Source organism: Salvelinus fontinalis, chromosome 40 (genome assembly GCF_029448725.1).
Source record: "Salvelinus fontinalis isolate EN_2023a chromosome 40, ASM2944872v1, whole genome shotgun sequence".
In the NCBI taxonomy this organism is placed as follows: domain Eukaryota; kingdom Metazoa; phylum Chordata; class Actinopteri; order Salmoniformes; family Salmonidae; genus Salvelinus; species Salvelinus fontinalis.
Genome location: NC_074704.1, coordinates 24,789,259 through 24,813,246, shown reverse-complemented (window position 1 = coordinate 24,813,246; position 23,988 = coordinate 24,789,259). Strand labels below are relative to the sequence as shown.

At 44.1% G+C, this 23,988-nt stretch overlaps 1 protein-coding gene across 3 annotated transcripts in view; it reads right to left on the bottom strand.

Moving 5' to 3' along the window:
• Positions 1-8,381: 8,381 nt before the first annotated feature.
• The window catches only part of LOC129839585 (striatin-like), a 96,608-nt gene continuing 81,001 nt past the window's right edge, over positions 8,382-23,988 (bottom strand). For all 3 annotated transcript variants that reach the window (XM_055907117.1, XM_055907118.1, XM_055907119.1), the window contains 10 exons: positions 23,333-23,476; positions 22,882-23,018; positions 17,948-18,123; positions 17,447-17,494; positions 17,015-17,136; positions 16,468-16,635; positions 13,143-13,283; positions 12,575-12,676; positions 12,316-12,402; positions 8,382-12,029 (listed from right to left, as the gene is read on the bottom strand). In XM_055907117.1, the coding sequence (XP_055763092.1) occupies positions 11,860-12,029; positions 12,316-12,402; positions 12,575-12,676; positions 13,143-13,283; positions 16,468-16,635; positions 17,015-17,136; positions 17,447-17,494; positions 17,948-18,123; positions 22,882-23,018; positions 23,333-23,476 (1,295 nt within the window). In that variant the 3' untranslated portion in view covers positions 8,382-11,859. The remainder of the gene's footprint in view (positions 12,030-12,315; positions 12,403-12,574; positions 12,677-13,142; positions 13,284-16,467; positions 16,636-17,014; positions 17,137-17,446; positions 17,495-17,947; positions 18,124-22,881; positions 23,019-23,332; positions 23,477-23,988) is intronic.

Sequence of the window (23,988 nt, the reverse complement as noted above, 5' to 3'; positions counted from 1 at the left end):
GCTAGCTACATAGTTGTCTTTGCTGTCTTCGTATCCAAGATAATTGGGTAGTTCAGAGTGTGTAGTTTTAGAGTGATTATCTTAATTTACCGAGGTTAGCTAGCCAGCTATTTGTCGTCCTTAACGTAGGAAACACTGCTAGCTAGCCAACAGCTATCCAACGTCTACCGAATAGAACTTCCGCACTCAACAACCCGGTCGCATTCCGCTTCGCTCCACAGGTAGTATCACATTTTCATTTCATTTCATTACAGTACAACGGTTTGAGTTGTTTGATCGTAGCTAGCTACATAGCCGTCTTTGTATCAAAGATAATTGTGTAGTCTAGAGCGATTTTCTAAGTTAGCTAGCCAGCTATTGTCGTTCTTTTAACGCAACGTAACGTAATCAACACTGCTAGCTAGCCAGCTAGCCACCGAATAGCAGCACTGTAGCAGCACTGTAGAAACTATTACACTCAACGGAACGACTTGATTAGTGTAGTGTCAACAACGCAGCCACTGCCAACTAGCCTACTTCAGCAGTACTGTATCAGTTTAATCATTTTAGTCAATAAGATTCTTGCTACGTAAGCTTAACTTTCTGAACATTCGAGACGTGTAGTCCACTTGTCATTCCAATCTCCTTTGCATTAGCGTAGCCTCTCCTGTAGCCTGTCAACTATGTGTCTGTCTATCCCTGTTCTCTCCTCTCTGCACAGACCATACAAACGCTTCACACCGCGTGGCCGCGGCCACCCTAATCTGGTGGTCCCAGCGCGCACGACCCACGTGGAGTTCCAGGTCTCCGGTAGCCTCTGGAACTGCCGATCTGCGGCCAACAAGGCAGAGTTCATCTCAGCCTATGCCTCCCTCCAGTCCCTCGACTTCTTGGCACTGACGGAAACATGGATCACCACAGATAACACTGCTACTCCTACTGCTCTCTCTTCGTCCGCCAACGTGTTCTCGCACACCCCGAGAGCAGCTGGTCAGCGGGGTGGTGGCACCGGGATCCTCATCTCTCCCAAGTGGTCATTCTCTCTTTCTCCCCTTACCCATCTGTCTATCGCCTCCTTTGAATTCCATGCTGTCACAGTTACCAGCCCTTTCAAGCTTAACATCCTTATCATTTATCGCCCTCCAGGTTCCCTCGGAGAGTTCATCAATGAGCTTGATGCCTTGATAAGCTCCTTTCCTGAGGACGGCTCACCTCTCACAGTTCTGGGCGACTTTAACCTCCCCACGTCTACCTTTGACTCCTTCCTCTCTGCCTCCTTCTTTCCACTCCTCTCCTCTTTTGACCTCACCCTCTCACCTTCACCCCCTACTCACAAGGCAGGCAATACGCTTGACCACATCTTTACTAGATGCTGTTCTTCCACTAACCACATTGCAACTCCCCTCCAAGTCTCCGACCACTACCTTGTATCCTTTTCCCTCTCGCTCTCATCCAACACTTCCCACACTGCCCCTACTCGGATGGTATCGCGCCGTCCCAACCTTCGCTCTCTCTCCCCCGCTACTCTCTCCTCTTCCATCCTATCATCTCTCCCCTCTGCTCAAACCTTCTCCAACCTATCTCCTGATTCTGCCTCCTCAACCCTCCTCTCCTCCCTTTCTGCATCCTTTGACTCTCTATGTCCCCTATCCTCCAGGCCGGCTCGGTCCTCCCCTCCCGCTCCGTGGCTCGACGACTCATTGCGAGCTCACAGAACAGGGCTCCGGGCAGCCGAGCGGAAATGAAGGAAAACTCGCCTCCCTGCGGACCTGGCATCCTTTCACTCCCTCCTCTCTACATTTTCCTATTCTGTCTCTGCTGCTAAAGCCACTTTCTACCACTCTAAATTCCAAGCATCTGCCTCTAACCCTAGGAAGCTCTTTGCCACCTTCTCCTCCCTCCTGAATCCTCCTCCCCCTCCCCCCTCCTCCCTCTCTGCAGATGACTTCGTCAACCATTTTGAAAAGAAGGTCGACGACATCCGATCCTCGTTTGCTAAGTCAAACGACATCGCTGGTTCTGCTCACACTGCCCTACCCTGTGCTCTGACCTCTTTCTCCCCTCTCTCTCCAGATGAAATCTCGCGTCTTGTGACGGCCGGCCGCCCAACAACCTGCCCGCTTGACCCTATCCCCTCCTCTCTTCTCCAGACCATTTCCGGAGACCTTCTCCCTTACCTCACCTCGCTCATCAACTCATCCCTGACCGCTGGCTACGTCCCTTCCGTCTTCAAGAGAGCGAGAGTTGCACCCCTTCTGAAAAAACCTACACTCGATCCCTCCGATGTCAATAACTACAGACCAGTATCCCTTCTTTCTTTTCTCTCCAAAACTCTTGAACGTGCCGTCCTTGGCCAGCTCTCCTGCTATCTCTCTCAGAATGACCTTCTTGATCCAAATCAGTCAGGTTTCAAGACTAGTCATTCAACTGAGACTGCTCTTCTCTGTATCACGGAGGCGCTCCGCACTGCTAAAGCTAACTCTCTCTCCTCTGCTCTCATCCTTCTAGACCTATCGGCTGCCTTTGATAGTGTGAACCATCAGATCCTCCTCTCCACCCTCTCCGAGTTGGGCATCTCCGGCGCGGCCCACGCTTGGATTGCGTCCTACCTGACAGGTCGCTCCTACCAGGTGGCGTGGCGAGAATCTGTCTCCTCACCACGCGCTCTCACCACTGGTGTCCCCCAGGGCTCTGTTCTAGGCCCTCTCCTATTCTCGCTATACACCAAGTCACTTGGCTCTGTCATAACCTCACATGGTCTCTCCTATCATTGCTATGCAGACGACACACAATTAATCTTCTCCTTTCCCCCTTCTGATGACCAGGTGGCGAATCGCATCTCTGCATGTCTGGCAGACATATCAGTGTGGATGACGGATCACCACCTCAAGCTGAACCTCGGCAAGACGGAGCTGCTCTTCCTCCCGGGGAAGGACTGCCCGTTCCATGATCTCGCCATCACGGTTGACAACTCCATTGTGTCCTCCTCCCAGAGCGCTAAGAACCTTGGCGTGATCCTGGACAACACCCTGTCGTTCTCAACTAACATCAAGGCGGTGGCCCGTTCCTGTAGGTTCATGCTCTACAACATCCGCAGAGTACGACCCTGCCTCACACAGGAAGCGGCGCAGGTCCTAATCCAGGCACTTGTCATCTCCCGTCTGGATTACTGCAACTCGCTGTTGGCTGGGCTCCCTGCCTGTGCCATTAAACCCCTACAACTCATCCAGAACGCCGCAGCCCGTCTGGTGTTCAACCTTCCCAAGTTCTCTCACGTCACCCCGCTCCTCCGCTCTCTCCACTGGCTTCCAGTTGAAGCTCGCATCCGCTACAAGACCATGGTGCTTGCATACGGAGCTGTGAGGGGAACGGCACATCAATACCTCCAGGCTCTGATCAGGCCCTACACCCAAACAAGGGCACTGCGTTCATCCACCTCTGGCCTGCTCGCCTCTCTACCACTGAGGAAGTACAGTTCCCGCTCAGCCCAGTCAAAACTGTTCGCTGCTCTGGCCCCCCAATGGTGGAACAAACTCCCTCACGACGCCAGGACAGCGGAGTCAATCACCACCTTCCGGAGACACCTGAAACCCCACCTCTTTAAGGAATACCTAGGATAGGATAAAGTAATCCTTCTGACCCCCCCCCCCTTAAAAGATTTAGATGCACTGTTGTAAAGTGGCTGTTCCACTGGATGTCATAAGGTGAATGCACCAATTTGTAAGTCGCTCTGGATAAGAGCGTCTGCTAAATGACTTAAATGTAAATGTAAATGTAAGAAGGACATTGTGACCTCTTGTGGACAATCAGAGCCTTACACTTAATTCAGGAGAAGGCCCAACGGAACCCTTTTCATAAAGACCTGGGTCCAACAGAGATACATAACAAAGGAAGACATTCAAACACATAAATGCATTCATTATTTCTTTACTCCAAACGGGCGGCGGTTCGGAGCAAAGTATTATGATTACTGTGAGCGTAGTTCCAAGTGTATAAGTTCGTGTCTCTTTCTTTCTCCCTTTTCCCCTCTCTACTCCACCCTCTTTTGATAAACAAGCAGTCATGTTGTCGTTAGTCCACTAAGGACCTGTTTCCATCGTATTAAGTTTCTAATCAATAACCTATACCGTGTGTGTGTATCCTGTGTTATCATTTAGTTAGTTAGCAAAAAAAACAATTAAATAAAATTGTGTGGTACGGAATGATCAGTAAAGCTGGGTTTGTGCAGATGCAAGGAGTGTGCGACATTCAGAATTATGAGACTGATATGAGGTAATGATTAATAAATGACTGTAATCGATGTATAACTTATATATCATCTAGAGTTTAATTCGGGAGATGGTAACTCGTTAAACAACTTATTCCGTGGTGCCCCAAATCCTAATGAGTTAATTGTTACATGGTTAATTAAATTGAGTAACAATTAAACATAGTTGATTCGGTACATAACAGTCATCAGATTAATGAAAGTCATGTCTAATACTAATCTTGATTAGATGAGTATTCAACACCCTGAGTCAATACATGTTAGAATCACCGTTGGCAGAGATTACAGCTGTGAGTCTTTCTGGGTAAATCTCTAAGAGTTTTCCACACATGGATTGTGCAATATTTGCCCATTATTCTTTTTTTATTATTCTTCAAGCTCTATCAAATTGGTTGTTGATCATTGCTAGACAACCCTTTTCAGGTCATGCCATAGATTTTCAAGAAGTTTTAAGTGAAAACTGGATCACTCAGGAACATTCACTGTGTATGGTGGAAAGCAGACAACCAAGTTTTCCTGTAGGATTTTGCCTGTGCTTAGCTCCATTCCGTTCCTTTTTTATCCTGACATACTCCCCAGTCCTTAACGATGACAAGCATACACATAACGTGATGCAGCCACCACTATACTTGAAAATATGGAGAGTGGTACACTGTAATGTGTTGTATTGGATTTGCCACAAACATAAGTTTGTATTCAGGACAAAAAGTGAATTGCTTTGCCAAATGTTTTGCAGTGTTATTTTAGTTGTTAAGTTGTTGCAAACAGGATGCATGTTGTGGAATATTTTTATTATGTACAGGTTTCCTTCTTTTAACTCTGTCAATGAGTTTATTATTGTGGATTAACTATACTGAACAAAAATATAAACGCAATATGTAAAGTGTTGGTCCCATGTTTCATGTGCTGAAATAAAAGATTACAGAAAAGTTTATTCCTATTATTCCTATTACACAAGTGTGCCTTGTGCTGGGGACAATAAAAGGTCCCTAAAATGTGCAGTTTTGTCACACAACACAATGCCACAGATGTCTCAAGTTGAGGGAGCGTGCCATTGGCATGCTGACTACAGGAAGGTCCACCAGAGCTGTTGCCAGAGAATTTTATGTTTATTTCTTTACCATAAGCTGCCTCCAACGTCGTTTTTGAGAATTTGGCAGTACGTCCAACCAGCCCCACAACCGCATACCACGTGTAACCATGCCAACCCAGGACCTCCACATCCAGTTTCTTCACCTGCGGGATCGTCTGAGACCAGCCTCCAGGACAGCTGATAAAACTGTGGGTTTGCACAACCAAAGAATTTCTGCACAAACTGTCAGAAACCGTCTCAGGGTAGCTCATCTGCGTGCTCATCGTCCTCACAAGGGTCTTGACTTGACTGCTGTTCGGCGTCGTAACCGACTTCGGTGGGCAAATTCTCACCTTTGATGGCCACTGGCACGCTGGAGAAGTGTGCTCTTCGTGGATGAATCACAGTTTCAACTGTACTGGGCTGATGGCGTCATGTGGGCGAGCGGTTTGCTGATGTCAACATTGTGAATAGTGTCCCATGGTGGCGGTGGGATTATGGTATGGGCAGGCATAAGCTACGGACAACAAACACAATTGCATTTTATTGATGGCAATTTAAATGCACAGAGATACCATGACGAGATCCTGAGGCCCATTGTTGTGCCATTCATCTGCTGCCATCACCTGATTTTTCAGCATGATAATGCACAGCCTCATGTCGCAAGGATCTGTACACAATTCCTGGAATTTGAAAATGGCCCAGTTCTTCCATGGCCTGCATATTCACCAGACATGTCACCCATTGAGCATGGAGTCGTGTTGCATAGAATCCTCGTCATCTGACCACTTCCGTATTGAGTGAGTCACTTGTTCTTCCTGGTTTAGTTTTTGCTTGTAAGCAGGAATCTGGAGAAAATAATTATGGTCAGATTTGCCAAATGGAGGGTGAGGGAGAGCTTTGTATGTGTCTCTGTGTGTGGAGTAAAGGTGGTAAAAAAAAATTTCCCTCTGGTTGCACGTGACAGGCTGGTAGAAATGAGGTAAAACGGATTTAAGTTTTCCTGCATTAAAATCCCAGGCCACTAGGAGCGCCACTTCTGGATGTGGATTTTCTTGTTTGCTTTTGTCCTTATACAGCTAATTGAGTGTGGTCTTAGTGCCAGCATCGGTTTGTGGTGGTAAATAGACGGCTACGAAAAGTATAGATGAAAACTCTCTTGGTAGATAGTGTGGTTTACAGCTTATCATGAGGTACTCTACCTTAGGTGAGCAATACCTCAAGACTTTCTTAATATTAGACATTGCGTACCAGCTGTTATTTACAAAGACACACATCCCAGCCCTAGTTTTACCAGACGTAGCTGTTCTGTCCTGCCGATGTATATATTCCGTGTCGTCGTTCAGCCACGACTAAGGTGGAAACATACGATATTACAGTGTTTAATGCTCCATCGGTAGGATAGTCTCAAATGGAGATCATCCAGTTTATTCTCCAGTGATTGCACGTTGTCCAATAAATTACCAATATTAACAGAATACTCACTCATTGACTGTTCCTGGGACTACCTGAAACAGGGAGGGACTACCTGGATTTGTTCAATAAGAAACACACATTTTCATTTTCCCGTAGATAAAAAACTATGTTTTATCGTATCCTAATAAACAAGTCCCTGTTGTCCCAGGCAAGGCCTTGGCCCACATTAACCAGCGCTACTTTACTTACAGCAAAGGTAATCGGGGACACGCGTTGACGTGGTCCTGGTGGATGGTTGGCCCTCGGACCACGTGGAGGAAGCTTTAATTAAGGCTTGCCTGGGAGTCAGGTGTCAATGTGTTCCTGGCAACCGTCGAGGGGCTGGACGACGGCGAGAGACCGGACATGGCAGAGGCTGACTTTCAGGACAAGGTAAGAGGTCCAAATTGGCTCTGAAAGAGGAACGAATGGGTCACAGGCTCTGTTCCAATACTTTCATAACTTCCTAAACCTTTTTGAGGTTGCCATTGATCTATATAGGGTTGGGTCAATGAAGCAAGGCAACAGCGTCATTGCTTTCACCAATCGAACTGTGCACTCCATTAATCTCTACACAATTCCTTATTGTGTATTGGACAATTTTCAGTTTTCTTTCAGTTCATGATTTCAAACATCAGTTAAGCACACTTTAACTGACAACCTCCGTGTTCTCCTTTATCCTACTTTATATTTTATCCCTTCCTCAGGTGTTGTGTCAGCCCAGTGTCTTCTCCCTGCCCGTTGTCAGTTGGTTATCCTTAGTCTCCACCGCGCTGCCCCTAATGGAATGCGTGTTCCACACCCTGCCTGGTGAGCAGCCACACCTGCCTCAATGCCCACGACCTCATCTCCTATTGGATGACTCCAGCAGTATGGGCACCACCCACTCCCGACACCCTACTCAAGATTGTCACCAATGTTGCGTCGACGTTCGACATCTCTACCATGGACACAAGTGTGGCGTTAGTACAGTACACATATGAGCAGAGGTTAGAGATAGGCCTTGGAGCATATGGTGGAAAGGAGAAGCTGTTGGACGCCATTTTGGGGATAAGCTACTGGAGCAGGGGGGGGACCAGCACAGGGGTTGCCATTGCGTTCATCACATGGGAAAGTTTCCGGCCAATTGAACGGGAGTAAGCAGAAGGTCATGGTAGTTATCACTGACGGCGTTCATATGACAACGTCACGTCCCCTGCTCTGGCCACTCAACAGTTAGGTAAGCAAGGTGGGGAGGGAGGATAAAGAGGTGATTGGCTAAGAGGGAACAATGGGGGGTGGAAAATAATTGTAGCAGGGCAGAGAAGTACTACATTGTCAACAAATGATACTTATGCACATACCAGTTTATGTATTTAAATAATATACATCTTAGATTTATTTATAAAATACTGTATGTTCAAAAAAATATTGTTAGGACTTTTGCAAGGTATAAACATTGCAATTGGATTACAATTAATATGTAATATGGGGTACTTTAAAATATGAATCGAATACAAATATATTTTCCTTTAGGTAGGTATACACTTGAATGGAAAATGTGTGATAATGTTAAATCAATGAAATGCATTATTCTAAAGGTGGGAAGCAAATACTACATTACCAGTATGATATACAACATATTCCTTTATTGTTGTTATTGATAAATCTGTCAATCTCCCATCTGAGAAAAAATACAATACATAATGAAAAAAGAATGAAACTATAATGACAATAATTATATGTACTGTATGTACAGTCCAATTAGCATATTTATCAAATTCACATCATCTTAAAAGAATTCTCTATACAACTGGAGGTTAAAAGGAGAATGACTTTTTGATTTACAATAGGCAAACTTGGCTTCGCCCAGGACTTTGTGTTTTTCCATTGGTTATTAATAGGTTCTTTGTTTTGTGTGATCTCTTCTCATACACTTTGTATTGCTTGTAAGCAACACCCCCTGCTGCTCAGAATGGACAAGTGAATTTCAGAAGCATATATGAGTCACTACTTAGGCAGTGTTAAAGCAGAATGATCTAGTCTATCGCAGTACGATAATTCTTTGTTCAAATCCTAGTTCTTGTCCGACTCCTGGTTCTGGAGGACCACTGTTTGCTTGGTTATTCCAATTGACGACCGTACGCAGTCATGATAGACACACTAACTGTCTCAAATACGACAGCTCAATCAAACTGATTTGGAGAAGACTAGCATTTAAAGTTGTTCTCTACGACCAAAAACACACAAACAAAACACTAGCCTATGGGTCAGCCCTCATTATTCTGTCATGGACATACAGCCTATTAAAAGACATGAAATGAGAGCCAACCTGCTGAAGTATGGTTCTTCCACATTGTGAGCAGCAGGGGGCCCTATACTAACTCCTCTTTTGTTCAACTACTCAGTGTTGTGATGAGACTACTGTACGTTTACCACGACAAGGGCACCATACATACTGACTCCATTTCACATCACCATGTTTAGCCACTCAATATACTGTGTTAATAAATATCTTTTTTTTTATACTTTAAAACTGTACACGTTTTTGTTCTCGCCCTTACATTGTCTAAAATTACCTGACACCAAAGTAAAGAAAAAAGAAAAAATATCTTTGTACAACGCAAGCACACCGAATTCCCCACAGATTTTGATCCACCCTCGTCATTCAACAGTCCTTATTTTAGAGACCAAAGCATTTGGTAGAAGGGCGAAATCCTAATCTCTCACTGTTCAACTGCAGATGAGACAACTTGGAGAATAAATTACAAAACCTGTCTTGTTCTGTAGTGCTCACAACCAAAGGCATAACTTTTGATAAGACCGGCAAATCTCCAACCATTCCACTACAAAAGAAACAAAGTACACAAATCCCCTAAGGAATAACTCCTAAATGTTCAAGTAAAACAGAAAATATTCTTTAAAAAAATATCTACCTGTATTTAACAAGGATTTACCTTTTTCACCAACCGTGTATAGTAAATAAAAAAACGAGTAATTGCTCAAAATAATTTGACAAAATTCTATTTTCAAACAGTTATTACATAAAGCATTTACCCTGCTTTCTGACCAGAGCTGGTCATATCGCCTAAACACAGGAGCGTAGCTTGTGTGCAGTTGAGTACTAAGAGACCTCAGTTCTGCAGTCAAAATGTGACTAAATCAGCACAGTGGCAAGCAGGATATCTATGAAGAATCTACCTTAGCAGTCATAGCTAACTTGGCATTAGCAATTCATTTAGCGTTAGCAAAAGAGCTAACTTAGCATTATAAGCTGAAAGAGCCAATTTAGCAGTCGCAGGAAACGTCACATCTGCGGGCTCTGTGAAGCATCTTGTCATTGTAAGACAATACTTGGTTGATTCTTTTGGCTTAAATGACACAGAGGCATAAATAAATACACAGCTCAAATGAAAAAAAAACAATCAAATGAATAAATTGTTTCACTGCAAACCATTTTCAGTGCAGTTTGTCTGGTTGTTCAACTATTAATGCATGATAAAGCAGCATGTATTCAAATTAGGTCAAACCACAACATTGATCAATCAATTATGTTAAATTGTGAAACAAAGTTTGAGTAATTGATCTACTGCTAGCAAATTGTCACAGGACAGATCTGGTTAAGAGTTAACGCTTCTACTTATGTTGCTACAGTATATTACAATGTTGCTGTCCGATTTATGTAAAGAATGGAACATCCAAACACCAAATAGGCACTCCTTGTACCTAGGAGAACTGAAGCATAAAAACATTTACAATTTAATTGGAAACTAAATTAAGTTGAAGAAAGGATGTGGCCTGGCTAAGTCAGTGTTTTGGCTGTGCACAGGCAATTTAGATTTGGACACTGATTCAACAGTGAAGCAAAGCAAGCTGGAATACAAGGACAGCTTCTCACTTAGGAGACAGATTCATATGGGCTAATATGTAGGAATTCTGTTAGCAAAGTTTCATTAAACAATTAAATTATTTTCATGAAGTTGGCTTTTCAAGCAAAAACAAGTGTGTGGACAATAAGCACTACTTAAAAACATTTTTTACTTGTTTTTTACTTGTTTAAGAGATGAATTAATGGAGTCATGTCCAATTTGTTGTGATTACATACAAAACCACATTGACATATAAAAAAGGCTATAATAAATCACACATCAAGGAAATGCAGCCTCTTGGCCTTTACTTCAACGTAAAACTGACTTTCAGGTTACTTTAAACTTCTTTACAATTTTTATTTTTTAGGGGGACTCCAGTTCTGCACGCTACTGTATATTTCAGTGGATTGGAGGGCATTGTGGATCCCAACTCCCTTGTTCAATAATTGAAACAGTACTGTGACATTGACCACTAGCCATACATATACTGTGTACATCCGATGAAAATAATTATTTTCAAAAGTAGTTTTATGGATCAAATGGAATAGATAATGTCCAGTGCTGTTGGACAATAAATTATAACTTGTTGTTGAACGCCCTGCCCACTCCTACATTGCACACAAACTGTAAAATCTCCTACGCTGCACACAAACTGTAAAATAACGTTGTTTGCAAGACTGACGAAAAAGGCACATTTTCATGAAATCTTTGAAAATGACGACATTGAAGACACAGGCAGTCTTAGGGGTGGCTGGGGTGGGGGTGTGCGGAATACGATTCTTGTGTTTCTGTTAGTTAGGAAACAAATGCAATGTTTCTAAATGAGAGTACAGGTCTTGAGAATTTCCTGGATATCCGCTTGGTCTTTGTGTGATGTTTGACCACTGGTCTCCTCCTGGTTTGGCTGTAGCACCCAGGCCCGCCCGGGTTAGCTGGGGAGTGTGTGTGTAGGACAGGAAGTATACGGTGGAAGGATAGTAGCCGCCTTCTCTCAAAACTCTCTCACGTTCACCCCTTTCAGCCTTCAAACCATCAGGTGTCTAACCATCACTCTCGACTGCCACTAGTTGAGACTCAGACACCAGTGGCTAGTTAGCCAATCACCTCACTACATTTCCTTCCACACTGCCTTTGAGTTGGGCTCCAACTCCCATCTCTCCCTTCAGTTACACCACACCTAATCCCCTTTTTTATGGTCCTTCGAGCCGGACGCAGCTGTTAGCCATTGGGATTTGCAGTCATACGAAGACCTTGGCGAGCGCGTCGGCCCCCGCGCTGCCGATGTAGCACTTGGTGGGGTGGAACGCCACGTCGTGGATGGCCTCGTCCGACTTCTTGCGGTGCGCTGTGAACTCCTGGATGCACGTCTTGCTCTCCATGTTCCACAGGCGGATGGAGCAGTCGTGGCCTAACATGGCAGAGGATGGCGAGAATAAAAATAAAGAAATAGGAACACAAGTATAAAGAAATAGGGAGGTAGAGTGAGACAGAGAGAAAGATGGAGAGATGTTACAATTATACAACTGCCTTTTAGTGAAAGTTGCCACAAGAAAGATCCAAGGAGGCTTCTGTTTCTGTGCTCAGATATCATATTTGCAACACTGTCAGTTTGTATCTCCAGTTATGCAAGTAACGATATTGCTGTAATTACATGAAACGCTAACCAACAAAACTGTTTCCAGATAAATACTTACTGCCAGACATCAGGTACAAGCCATTGGGATCCACAGCTAAACTGGTGACTGCGTCCAGGTGGGCTACCATGGAGTGAATACATTTCCCTGTAATAGGATCCCAGAATGAGTACAAAATCAATGTCCTCAATGTTGTATTTATACCAACTGTTATAAGTACACTTTATACTGTGACAAAATGTGTTTTGTCTTACTATGTGTACATTTTATTTTCATTCTAGCTGGAATGTTGGTTCAAACTGTCCGCTGTCTATCTCACCCGTGTTGTTGTCGAAGAACTGGATGTGTCGGTCCTCCTGGGCCGTGATGGTGATGGGCAGAGTGGGGTGACTCAGCACCTTGTTGATCTTGCACGGGGCTTCTGTGTGTTCGGGGTGGACGTGAAAAGACAGGAAATTCAACTGAACATTGCCGATTAGCCTTTCTCATTTACATGTAGTCATTTGTCAGAACAACAGGATAAACGGGAGTTATAACTCAAGACAAAATGATTCAAAAGTAGGGAGTTGAACATCCACAGAGCTATAATATAATTGGTGGGTACTAGGGTTATATTGCAGACTGTGCTGATATACCAGCTGCTCTGCCCTGTTGCTAATAAAACAAAGAAACATGCTAAGGATACTTTCTGAAGCGAGTACACCAACAAAATAAGAGTATGACTTTTAATGCATAAACATAAAACATTTATGTTGTGACAAGAGGGGTAAAGGGAGTTAACAGGGAGAGCGCAAGAAAATAGGTAGTGAGCGCATATTGCATGCAAATACTCTCTTTCGAGTTACAAGTCTATATAGTCACTGTGTAGAAAAGGCAGCGGAACTTACCGGGCTCTCCAGTCTGGTCCAGCTTGAGGATCAGCTGCCGCGTCTCCATGTTGAAGAGTCCGATCTCCCCCGTGCTGAACGACGTCACCATGTGGGCCGGCTCACTGCACACCAGGTCCACTGACGTGGGGACGCCCAGCTCTGAAACCGACAGAGTTGAAAAGCTTATGAGCTAATCCTAGAGCAGTGGTTCTGCTGTATGGGGCAGGATTTGCTTGTGGTGACCTGGTCCTAGGTCAGACCTTTTTTTGCATTGAGTAACTCTTTATGGAGCTAATTCTTGATCAGTTTTACCTCTGAATCCGATAAAGGTAGAGGTGGAGAGGTTAGGGTTTGCTGTAGGGACCTGGTTTGTACTAGGTCAGACTTCTTTTTGGGGCAGGTAGTGTTCTGAATTGACTCAGAGGTTCCCAAACTTTATTGACCCACGACCCCATATTGATATCAAAAATGTTTTGCAACCCCCACCATGTAAAAAAAAGTTATGCAATCAACGGCCAATGCTTACTTTTTTAAATTGGGACTATGACAGTCTATTACAAATCAGTCACAGTATTTTTGACAGTATTTCAATATGAAGACAGTATGGTTTGACGTGACTGAAATGCATCAGAAAGGTATTGGGAAGTTCAGAAGACCATCAGGCAATAATGTTGTATGATCTTCTGTGTAGAAAGGTCTCTGACCTCCTCCCTATAGGCTCTCATCGTTGTCGGTGATCAGGCCTACCACTGTTGTATCATCGGCAAATGATGGCAAATGATGGTGTTGGAGTCGTGCCTGGCCATGCAGTCATGACTGAACAGGGAGTACAGGAGGGGACTGAGCACGCACCACTGAGGTGTTGAGGATCAGCGTGGAGGATGTGTTGTTACCTACCCTTACCACCTGGGGGCGGCCCGTCAGGAAGTCCAGGATCTAGTTGCAGAGGCAGGTGTATAGTCCCAGGGTCCTTAGCTTAGTGATGAACTTTAAGTGCACTATGGTGTTGAACGGTGAGCTGTAGTCAATGAATAGCATTCTTACATAGATGTTCCTTTTGTCCAGGTGTGAAAGGGCAGTGTGGAGTGCAATAGAGATTGCATCATCTGTGGATCTGTTGGGGCGGAATGCAAATTGGAGTGTGTCTAGGGATAATGGTGTTGATGTGAGCCATGACCAGCCTTTCAAAGCACTTCATGGCTACAGATGTGAGTGCTACAGGTCGGTAGTCATTTAGGCAGGTTACCTTAGTGTTCTTGGGCACAGGGACTATGGTGGTCTGCTTGAAACATGTAGGTTTTACAGACTCAGTCAGGGTGAGGTTGAAAATGTTAGTGAAGATACTTGCCAGTTGGTCAGCGCATGCTCGGAGTACAAGTCCTGGAAATCCGTCTGGACCTGCGGCCTTGTGAATGTTGACCTGTTTAAAGGTCTTACATCGGCTACGGTGTGAATGGTCACACAGTCGTCCAGAACAGCTGATGCTCTCATGCATGTTTAAAGGTTACTTTCCTCGAAGCAAGCGTAGAAGTAATTTAGCTTATCTGGTAGGCTCGTGTCATTGGGCAGTTTGCGGCTGTGCTTCCGTTTGTAGTCTGTAATAGTTTGCAAGCCCTGCCACATCCGACGAGTGTCGGAGCCGGTGTAATACGATTCAATCTTAGTCCTGCATTGATGCTTTGCCTATTTGATGATTCGTCGGAGGGCATAGCGGGAGTTCTTATCAGTTTCCGGGTTAGAGTCCCGCTCCTTGAAAGCGGCAGCTCTACCATTTAGCTCAGTGCGAATGTTGCCTGTAAGCCATGGCTTCTGGTTGGGGTATGTACGTACAGTCACTGTGGGGACGACGACATCTATGCATTGATTGATGAAGCTTGTGACTGATGTGGTGTACACCTCAATGCAATCGGAAGAATCCCGGAACATATTCCAGTCTGTGCTAGCAAAAAAGTCCCGTAGCTTAGCATCTGCTTCATCTGACCACTTTCTTACGGACCGAGTCACTGGTAGTTTTTGCTTGTAAGCATGAATCATAAGGATAGAATTATGGTCAGATTTGTCAATTGGAGGGCAAGGGAGAGCTTTGTACCCATCTCTTAGTGTGGAGAAAAGGTGGTCTAGAGTTTTTTTCTCTTCTGGTTGCACATTTAACATGCTGGTAGAAATGAGGTAAAATGGATTTAAGTTTCCCTGCATTAAAGTCCCCGGCCACTAGGAGCGCCGCCTCTGGATGAACATTTTCCTGTTTGCTTATGGCCGTATGCAGCTCATAGAGTGCGGTCTTAGTGCCAGCATCGGTTTATGGTGGTAAATAGACAGCTACGAAGAATATTGATAAACTCTCTTGGTAGATAGTGTGGTCTACAGCTTATCATGAAATACTCTACCTCAGGCGAGCAAAACCTTGAGATATCATGCACCAGCTGTTGATATCGTGCACCAGCTGTTGTTTACAAATATACATAGACCGCCACCCCTTGTCTTACCAGAGGCTGCTGTTCTATCCTGCTGATACACTGTATAACCCGCCAGCTATATGTTATTCATGTCGTCGTTCAGCCACGACTCGGTGAAATATAAGATATTACAGTTTATAATGTCCTGTTGGTAGGATATACGTGCTTGTAGTTCGTCCTCTTTATTATCCGGCCAATAGTACCAATGGCAAAGGCAGATTAGCTACTCGTCGCCAGATCCTTACAAGGCACCCCGATCTCCTTCTGCGATATCTCCGTCTCCTTCTCCTGTGAATGACGGGGATGAGGGCCTTGTCGGGTGTCTGGAGTAAATCCCTCTTGTCCGACTCATTCAAGAAAAATTATTTGTCCAGTACAAGGTGAGTAATCACTGTTCTGGTGTCCAGAAGCTCTTTCCAGTCATAAGAGACGGCAGCAGCAACATTAGGTACAAAATAAGTTACAAACAATGTGGAAAATAAATAAATAAATAAAATAGCACGGTTGGTTAAGAGCCCATAAAACGGCAGCCATCCCCTCCGGTGCCATCTTCGTCATCAGGCGACCCTACATGGTGTCGCGACCACTAGTTTGGGAAACCCTGGAGTAACTCTTTATGGGGCAGAATTTAGGTCATTGTATAGCTTTAAATGACAAATATATTTTATGAGCTGATCCTAGAGCAGTGGTTATGTGGGACAGTCCATGTAAGAGGGTGAATTTGGTGTTTTGTAAGCTGATCCTAGAGCAGACGTTGTGGAACATTACATAAAAAATGTGAGACATCTGTTTTATGAACTGATCTTAGTGCAGTGTTTGTGTGGGACAGCCAATGTAAGTCTATTGGGGGATCATTTCGTCGATCTGATCTGTGTCCAGCACCTCACCTCCTTTCTCGTTGAAGACGGCGAGTGCGGGGGAGGTGTTGGCAGCGTTCCACAGGCGCACCGTGCCATCCCCGGAGCAGGAGAGCAGGCGCTGATGGGCCGAGCTGTAGACCACTCCCCACACTGAGTCAGTGTGACCCAGCAGCGCCCCCCGCAGCACCGAGGGCTCTATGGCAGGAAAGAGAGAGGGAGAGTTAGGAGAGAGAGGGAAGGAGAGTTATGAGGGAGAGGTCGAGAATTAAGAGGTGGGAAGAGTTGAAAGGAGGGAGGGGAAAAGGAGAGAGGGAATGGTAGAGAACGAAAGATCACGTGGAGACAGGAAAAAAAAATTGTTGGATAAAGAGGAGAATAGAGTGAAAGAGGAGGATGAAAGGAATGTCAGATCGAGAGTTAGAAGAGCGATGTAGTGAAAAGGGAAAATAGAGGTGGCGAGAGAGAGAGTAAAGTGATGAGAACAGAGAGAAGAGATGAAGGGAATATGAAAAAAGGAGAAAGAAGAGAAATGTACTAATAATCAGGGGTGTAGCTAAGGCAACTGGGGGAATACCATATGAGTCGTAGGGGTCAATATTGGGGTTGGGGGTGTTCCAGCTCTGAATGGTTCCATCCACCCCCCCACTGAAGCACTGCTCCCCTGTAGAGCTCATGGTCACACACAACACCGCACCCCTACAGAAGACAGGGAAACTCATCTCATTATTAACTTCAACTTGTTTTGGGGAAGACAAAACACAAGACCGCACTCCTACAGGAGAAAGTGGCAATACCTGTTACTACAAAATTCAACACTTGCTTTTTTCTCATTGCACTTTAGTAGTGTTTTACTTATGCAAAAGGTACAAAGTATGTGAATATGTACATTTGATGGTTTGTATGGAATACATTTGATAGAACAAATGATTCATGTATACAAGAGTATGAGTCCAGCTGTCCAGTTATTAAAAAGGTTGGGTTATAGTGGATAAGGAGGGTTACTCACCGATGGGCCCTGAAAGTATAGATGGGTTCCACATCTAGGGCAGCACACCTAGGAAGACAGACAGGGGACATAACTATCTTCGATGTACATATTCAACGAGCATACACGAACTGAAACCAAATGTCCCATAATGTCCCATTCAGAGATGTATAAGAAAAAGGCATAATTTAGCTATCGATTGTCTTTTCACTATAGTGCTCTTAATTAACAATTCCACATGACTCTTACCCCATTGAAAGTGACCCAGTTAGCCACTTGCACTACTTAAGTACCTGCTGAAAAGCATAATTGTCTTTGACTGGGTCATATTCATTAGTGCGCACCGAGAGTTTCTTTATTACTATGCATCGCTCTTATCTTAGTCAGGTCGTTATTGTAAAAGAGAATGTGTTCTCAATTATTTACCTGGTTAAATGAAAGCAAACATTTTAATTGTTTGGGGTCTAGTAAATACGATCCAGGTGTTTGACTGACAGCAGGGTAGCCTATGTGAACTCTTACTTCTTGGCGGGGGCGGTCTTCTGGAGGTTCCACAGTTTGAGGGTGTGGTCCTCGGAGGCAGTGACCAGGATGGGCTCCACGGGGTGGAAGGCCAGGCCCCGGATGGAGTCAAAGTGGCTCCGCAGCGTGAACTTGGGGTTCCACGTCTTCCGCAGCGCATCCTGACTGTTGGTCACCTGAGTAAAATGGCAAAGAGTATTTGATGTCAGTTGGAGATTTGCAGACAGATGGCCCCCTTCTAACCACCTCCTCCCTCTGCTCAAGCCATGTGGTTCCCTCTTGATTGTCGCTTCCTCTGTTGGATGCTTGAAAGCCTCAAAACTCTGGCTGGAAATCGCAGTCCAGACCTACTACGTCATATAGCTGTTATTTGATTGTTTTTCTTTAGCTTTTTCAAGCAAGCAATATAGAAGTTCTGAAAAATATTATTATTATTATTATTAGGATTCAAGCCTTAGTCCTGTACAATGTTTCAGAATGTATAGCAAGCTAGGAGTCACTAGTTTTGTCTTATTTATTTCAATTTACAAAAAGTAACTTACGTAGTCACACCTGACTTAAGGTTGGTTCCTGTTTGTTAAGCAAGTTCAGTGGTGCTATGCTCTTTACCAAGCCTCTAAATACAGTTGAAGTCGCAAATTTACATACACCTTAGCCAAATAAATTTAAACTCAGTTTTTCACAATTCCTGACATTTAATCCTCGTAAACATCCCCCGTCTTAGGTCAGTTAGGATCACCACATTTTAAGAACGTGAAATGTCAGAATAATAGTAGAGAAAATGATTTATTTCAGCTTTTATTTCTTTCATCACATTTCCAGTGAGTCAGAAGTTTACATACACTCAATTAGTATTTGGTAGCATTGCCTTCCAAGCTTCCCACAAAAAGTTGGGTGAATTTTGGCCCATTCCTCCTAACAGAGCTGGTGTAACTGAGTCAGGTTTCTAGGCCCCCTTGCTTGCACACGCTTTTTTAGTTATGCCCACAAATTTACTATAGGATTGAGGTCAGGGCTTTGTGATGGCCACTCAAATACCTTGGCTTTGTTGTTCTTAAGCCATTTTTCCACAACTTTGGAAGTATGCTTGGGGTCATTGTCCATTTGGAAGACCCATTTGCGACCAAGTTTTAACTTCCTGACTGATGTCTTGAGATGTTGCTTCAATATATCCACATAACTTCCCTGCTTTATGATGCCATCTATTTTGTGAAGTGCACCAGTCCCTCCTGTAGCAAAGCACCCCAACAACATGATGCTGCCACCCCCGTGCTTCACGATTGGGATGGTGTTCTTCGGCTTGCAAGCCGTCCCCTTTTTCCTCCAAACATAACGATGGTCATTATAGCCAAACAGTTCTATATTTATTATTCATCGGATCAGAGGACATTTCTCCAAAAAGTACGATCTTTGTCCCTATGTGCATTTGCAAACCATAGTCTGGCTTTTTTATAGCGGTTTTGGAGCAGTGGCTTCTTCCTTGCTGAGCGGCCTTTCAGGTTATGTTGATATAGGACTTGTTTTACTGTGGATATAGATACTTTTGTACCTGTTTTCTCCAGCATCTTCACAAGGTCCTTTGTTGTTCTGGGATTGATTTGCATTTTTTGCACCAAAGTATATTCATCTCTAGGAGAGACAGAACAACTCCTTCCTGAGCGGTATGACGGCTGCGTGGTCCCATGGTGTTTATACTTGGGTACTATTGTTTGTACAGATGAATGTGGTACCTTCAGGCGTTTGGAAATTGCTCCCAAGGATGAACCAGACTTGTGGAGATCTACAATTTCTGGCTGATTTCTTTTGATTTTCCCATGATGTCAAGCAAAGAGGCACTGAGTTTGAAGGTAGGCCTTGAAATACATCCACAGGTACACCTCCAATTGACTCAAATGATGTCAATTAGCCTATCAGAACCTTCTAAAGCGATCATTTTCAGGAACTTTCCAAGCTGTTTAAAGGCACAGTCAACCTAGCGTATGCAAACTTCTGACGCACTGGAATTGTGATACAGTGAATTATAAGTGAAATAACCTGTCTGTAAACAATTGTTGGAAAAATTACTTGTATCATGCACAAAGTAGATGTCCTCACAGACTTGCCAAAACTATAGTTTGTTAACAAGAAATTTGTGGAGTGGTTGAAAAACAAGTTTTAATGACTCCAAACCAAGTGTATGTAAACTTCCGACTTCAACTGTATGTATGCAATGTGCCCCTTGTGCTTGACCACAGTTGATAGTCACTGCATATCCTTTTCATTTCCTGCTTGTTAGAGCTGCAATATCTTTAGCATGAAAGTTACCATACAAACTTTAATGTTATCTAATGCACACAAATCCATGCCTATTTTGAGATGAGTGCCCATCATAGAAATATAATTAGAACACTACGGTGTCCTCCCACACTGGGTCCAACTGAGCAATATAACACTCAGTCTCTTCAATCCCAACCTCAATCTGCATGCTAGCTCTCTACAGCCATACAACAGCAGAGTTCATTTCGCATTCAATTGATCTGGAGTGTGTGTATGTGCACGCATGTGCCTCTGTGTGTGTGTGTGTGTGTCTCTGTGTGTGCACGTTCGCATTAATGTGTATGCGTCTAGGCGCGTGTTTGTGTGTGTGTCAATAAGAGCGTAAGTCAAAGCAATCTAATCAGACTAGCCTGTTTAAATATTGACATTTTGAAAGCTGGAGACCAGCCTCTTACATAAGCTTGGTTCAATTCTGTGGATTACTATTGATTTCAAGGCTTCTGTTTGCAGTTACACTCACTAGCTCAAAGCCTATGTATAGAAGCACAGAGTTAATAAAGTAGGAGAATTTATTCTGCTCATAAACCTACACAACCAATCAGCTTGATCCCAATTCTTACGCATATTCCGGCGCTCCGGGGTGAAGTTCCCTAGGATCAGTTTCTCTTTCCAATCCTAACCTTTATCATGACCAGGGAAAATACTAAACTGAACCAAGATCAGCATAAACTTCTCTCTCCTCCTACTCGCTCACCTGGGGTACATACAATACAATAAACCCATTGTTTTCTCACAGTGTACACTGTGAGAAAAGTCTTGTCTGTGAATAACTGACTAAGGCTTTGAAAAATAGGTTGGACCTTTAGATAAATACAGTGTATTCAGACCTCTTGACTTTTCCACATTTTGTTACGTTACAACCTTATTCTAAATGTTTTATTTTTTTCATTCCCTCATCAATCTACACACAATAGCCCATAATGACAAAGCACATTTTAGCAAATGTATTAAAATAAAAAAACGAAATAGACATTTACGTAAGCATTCAAACCCTTTACTTGAAGCACCTTCGACAGCGATTACAGCCTTGAGTCTTCTTGGGTGTGACGCTACAAGCTTGGCATACCTGTATTTGGGGAGTTTCTCCCATTCTTCTCTGCAGATCCTCTTTAGCTCTGTCAAAATGGATGCGGAGCATCGCTGCACATCTATTTTCAGGTCTCTCCAGAGATGTTCGATCGAGTTTAAGTCCGGGCTCTGGCTGGGCCACTCAAGGACATTGAGACTTGTCTCGAAGCCACCCCTGCATTGTCTTGGCTGTGTGCGTAAGGTCGTTGTCCTGTTGGAAGGTGAACCTATGCCCCAGTCTGAGGTCCTAAGCACTCTGGAGAAGGTTTTCATCAAGGATCTCTCTGTACTTTGCACCGTTCATCTTTCCCTTGATCTTGAAGAGTCTCCCAGTCCCTGCCACATGATGCAAAAATGTCTAAAAACCTGTTTTCGCTTTGTTATTATGGGGTACTGTGTAGATTAATGAGGACAAGTTATTTAATCCATATTAGAAAAAGGCTGTAATGTAACAAAATGTGTATAAAGTCAAGGTGTCTGAATACTTTCCGAATGCATTGTATATGTCTTTCTACTCTGTGTTCCAGTTTGGAAGCTCAAAGTTTCTAAATCAATCTTCTGCTATTCGGCAATGTAAAGCAGTAGATGTTTGCTGCCCCAAGGGATCTAAGTGCTGAAAGAGTTGTCCATGGGGCTCCACAGGTTTTAGGTCATGTAGATACATAGCTATATATATATATTTACAGATTTTAGGTAATGTATATATAGCTATGTGTGTGTATATATATATATATTGAAATTGAACAATAAAGCAAACAATTCAATGGAAATTCAACAAATTAATCACGTAAAGCTGGCAAAAGGCTTGGATATATAAGTAGTACATTCTATAAGAATTGCAAATACATTTACAAGCAACATTTAAAACACAACGCACTGATTGCCTGCAAAGCCATAATGCTTTATATATACACACACACACACATGACCTAAAATCTGTAAATATATATATACACACACACACATACCTTGCTATAGATATATATAGATATATATATATATATATATATACATACATACATACACATACAGCAGAAAATGTCATATGTGAATGCTGCTGCACATACAGCAGAAAATGTCATATGTGATTGCTGCTGCCCACTGTTTGATGGTGATGCCCTTTGATGTGATTAGCTGAATGTTGTTGATTGCTATGTCCATTTTACTTAATTTTTTATGATTGCTGTGGTCATGATATGTAAATAAAATTGTGTGTTGTTTTTGTAATAATAAAAGTTTTCATTCATTACTAGCTGTCTTGCCATTGCATCTGGCAGTGGTTGGTGGCCCGTGTAAGGAAGGACTGACGCCACACATGGCAGACCAGGCTGTCGGCTTTGTTGGCCACGGTCATGCTGACAGCTCGCCCCCCTTACCCTCCCTTCCTTATCCTCCGTTCCCCGCAGAGGTAGGTAATCATGTCGTAGGCCAGGCTGTCTGCCTCGTTGGTCACAGTGAGGTCCGCCAGCTTGCCCAGCCTCAGCTCACTCTCCCCCCATTCCACCCCTCAACCTCCCCATCCTCCCATAATCCCCCCCAGAGGTGCTTACGTCGTAGGCCAGGCTGTCCGCCTCGTTGGCCACAGTGAGGCCGGCCAGCTCACCCAGGCCTAGCTCGCTCTCCGCCGCCTCGTCCGGCCCCATGATGAACGACTTCCCTGACGTGGGCGGAAACGTCATGGCCTCCACTGGGATGGATGTATGGACAGTGAGATAGACGGACAGATGGACAGACACACCAGGCAGAGGGACAGAGCCAGACAAACAAATTAGACAGGCAAACATACCAGACAAGTAAGTAGGGAAACATTTACAGACGGACAAAAGGGAGTCAAAACACTAAACGACTTCTACTGAAACGTAACCATCATTGGTATTTGGGCCTATTAGATATTGTTGTGTCAATTTGTAAATTCAATTATTTACAGTCAATTATATATATTTGGAAACTGTGCATTCTGTAAATTCAAACCCTTTGGGGACAATTAAGCTCTCGTCTTACCTTCTTCGGGGTGCCCCACTTCATGCTCGTTGAGCCTGGGGACGCTGGGCCGGGATGGCGGTGTCACGGGGGGCTGCATGGAGGGGAGATCCTCGGCGTCTCGCAGGTTGGCCAGCATATCCTGCAGTTTGGACCGATTAGGCCCTGGGATGAGGAGCAGGAGGAAGATAAGAGGATCATGGAGGAGTAGAGACAAAGAAGGAAAGGAGAGGGAGGAAGAGGAGAAGAGGATCATGGAGGAGTAGAGACAAAGAAGGAAAGGAGAGGGAGGAAGAGGAGAAGAGGATCATGGAGGAGTAGAGAAAGAAGGAAAGGAGAGGGAGGAAGAGGAGAAGAGGATCGTGGAGGAGTAGAGACAAAGAAGGAAAGGAGAGGGAGGAAGAGGAGAAGAGGATCATGGAGGAGTAGAGACAAAGAAGGAAAGGAGAGGGAGGAAGAGGAGACGAGGATCATGGAGGAGTAGAGACAAAGAAGGAAAGGAGAGGGAGGAAGAGGAGAAGAGGATCATGGAGGAGTAGAGACAAAGAAGGAAAGGAGAGGGAGGAAGAGGAGAAGAGGATCATGGAGGAGTAGAGACAAAGAAGGAAAGGAGAGGGAGGAAGAGGAGAAGAGGATCATGGAGGAGTAGAGACAAAGAAGGAAAGGAGAGGGAGGAA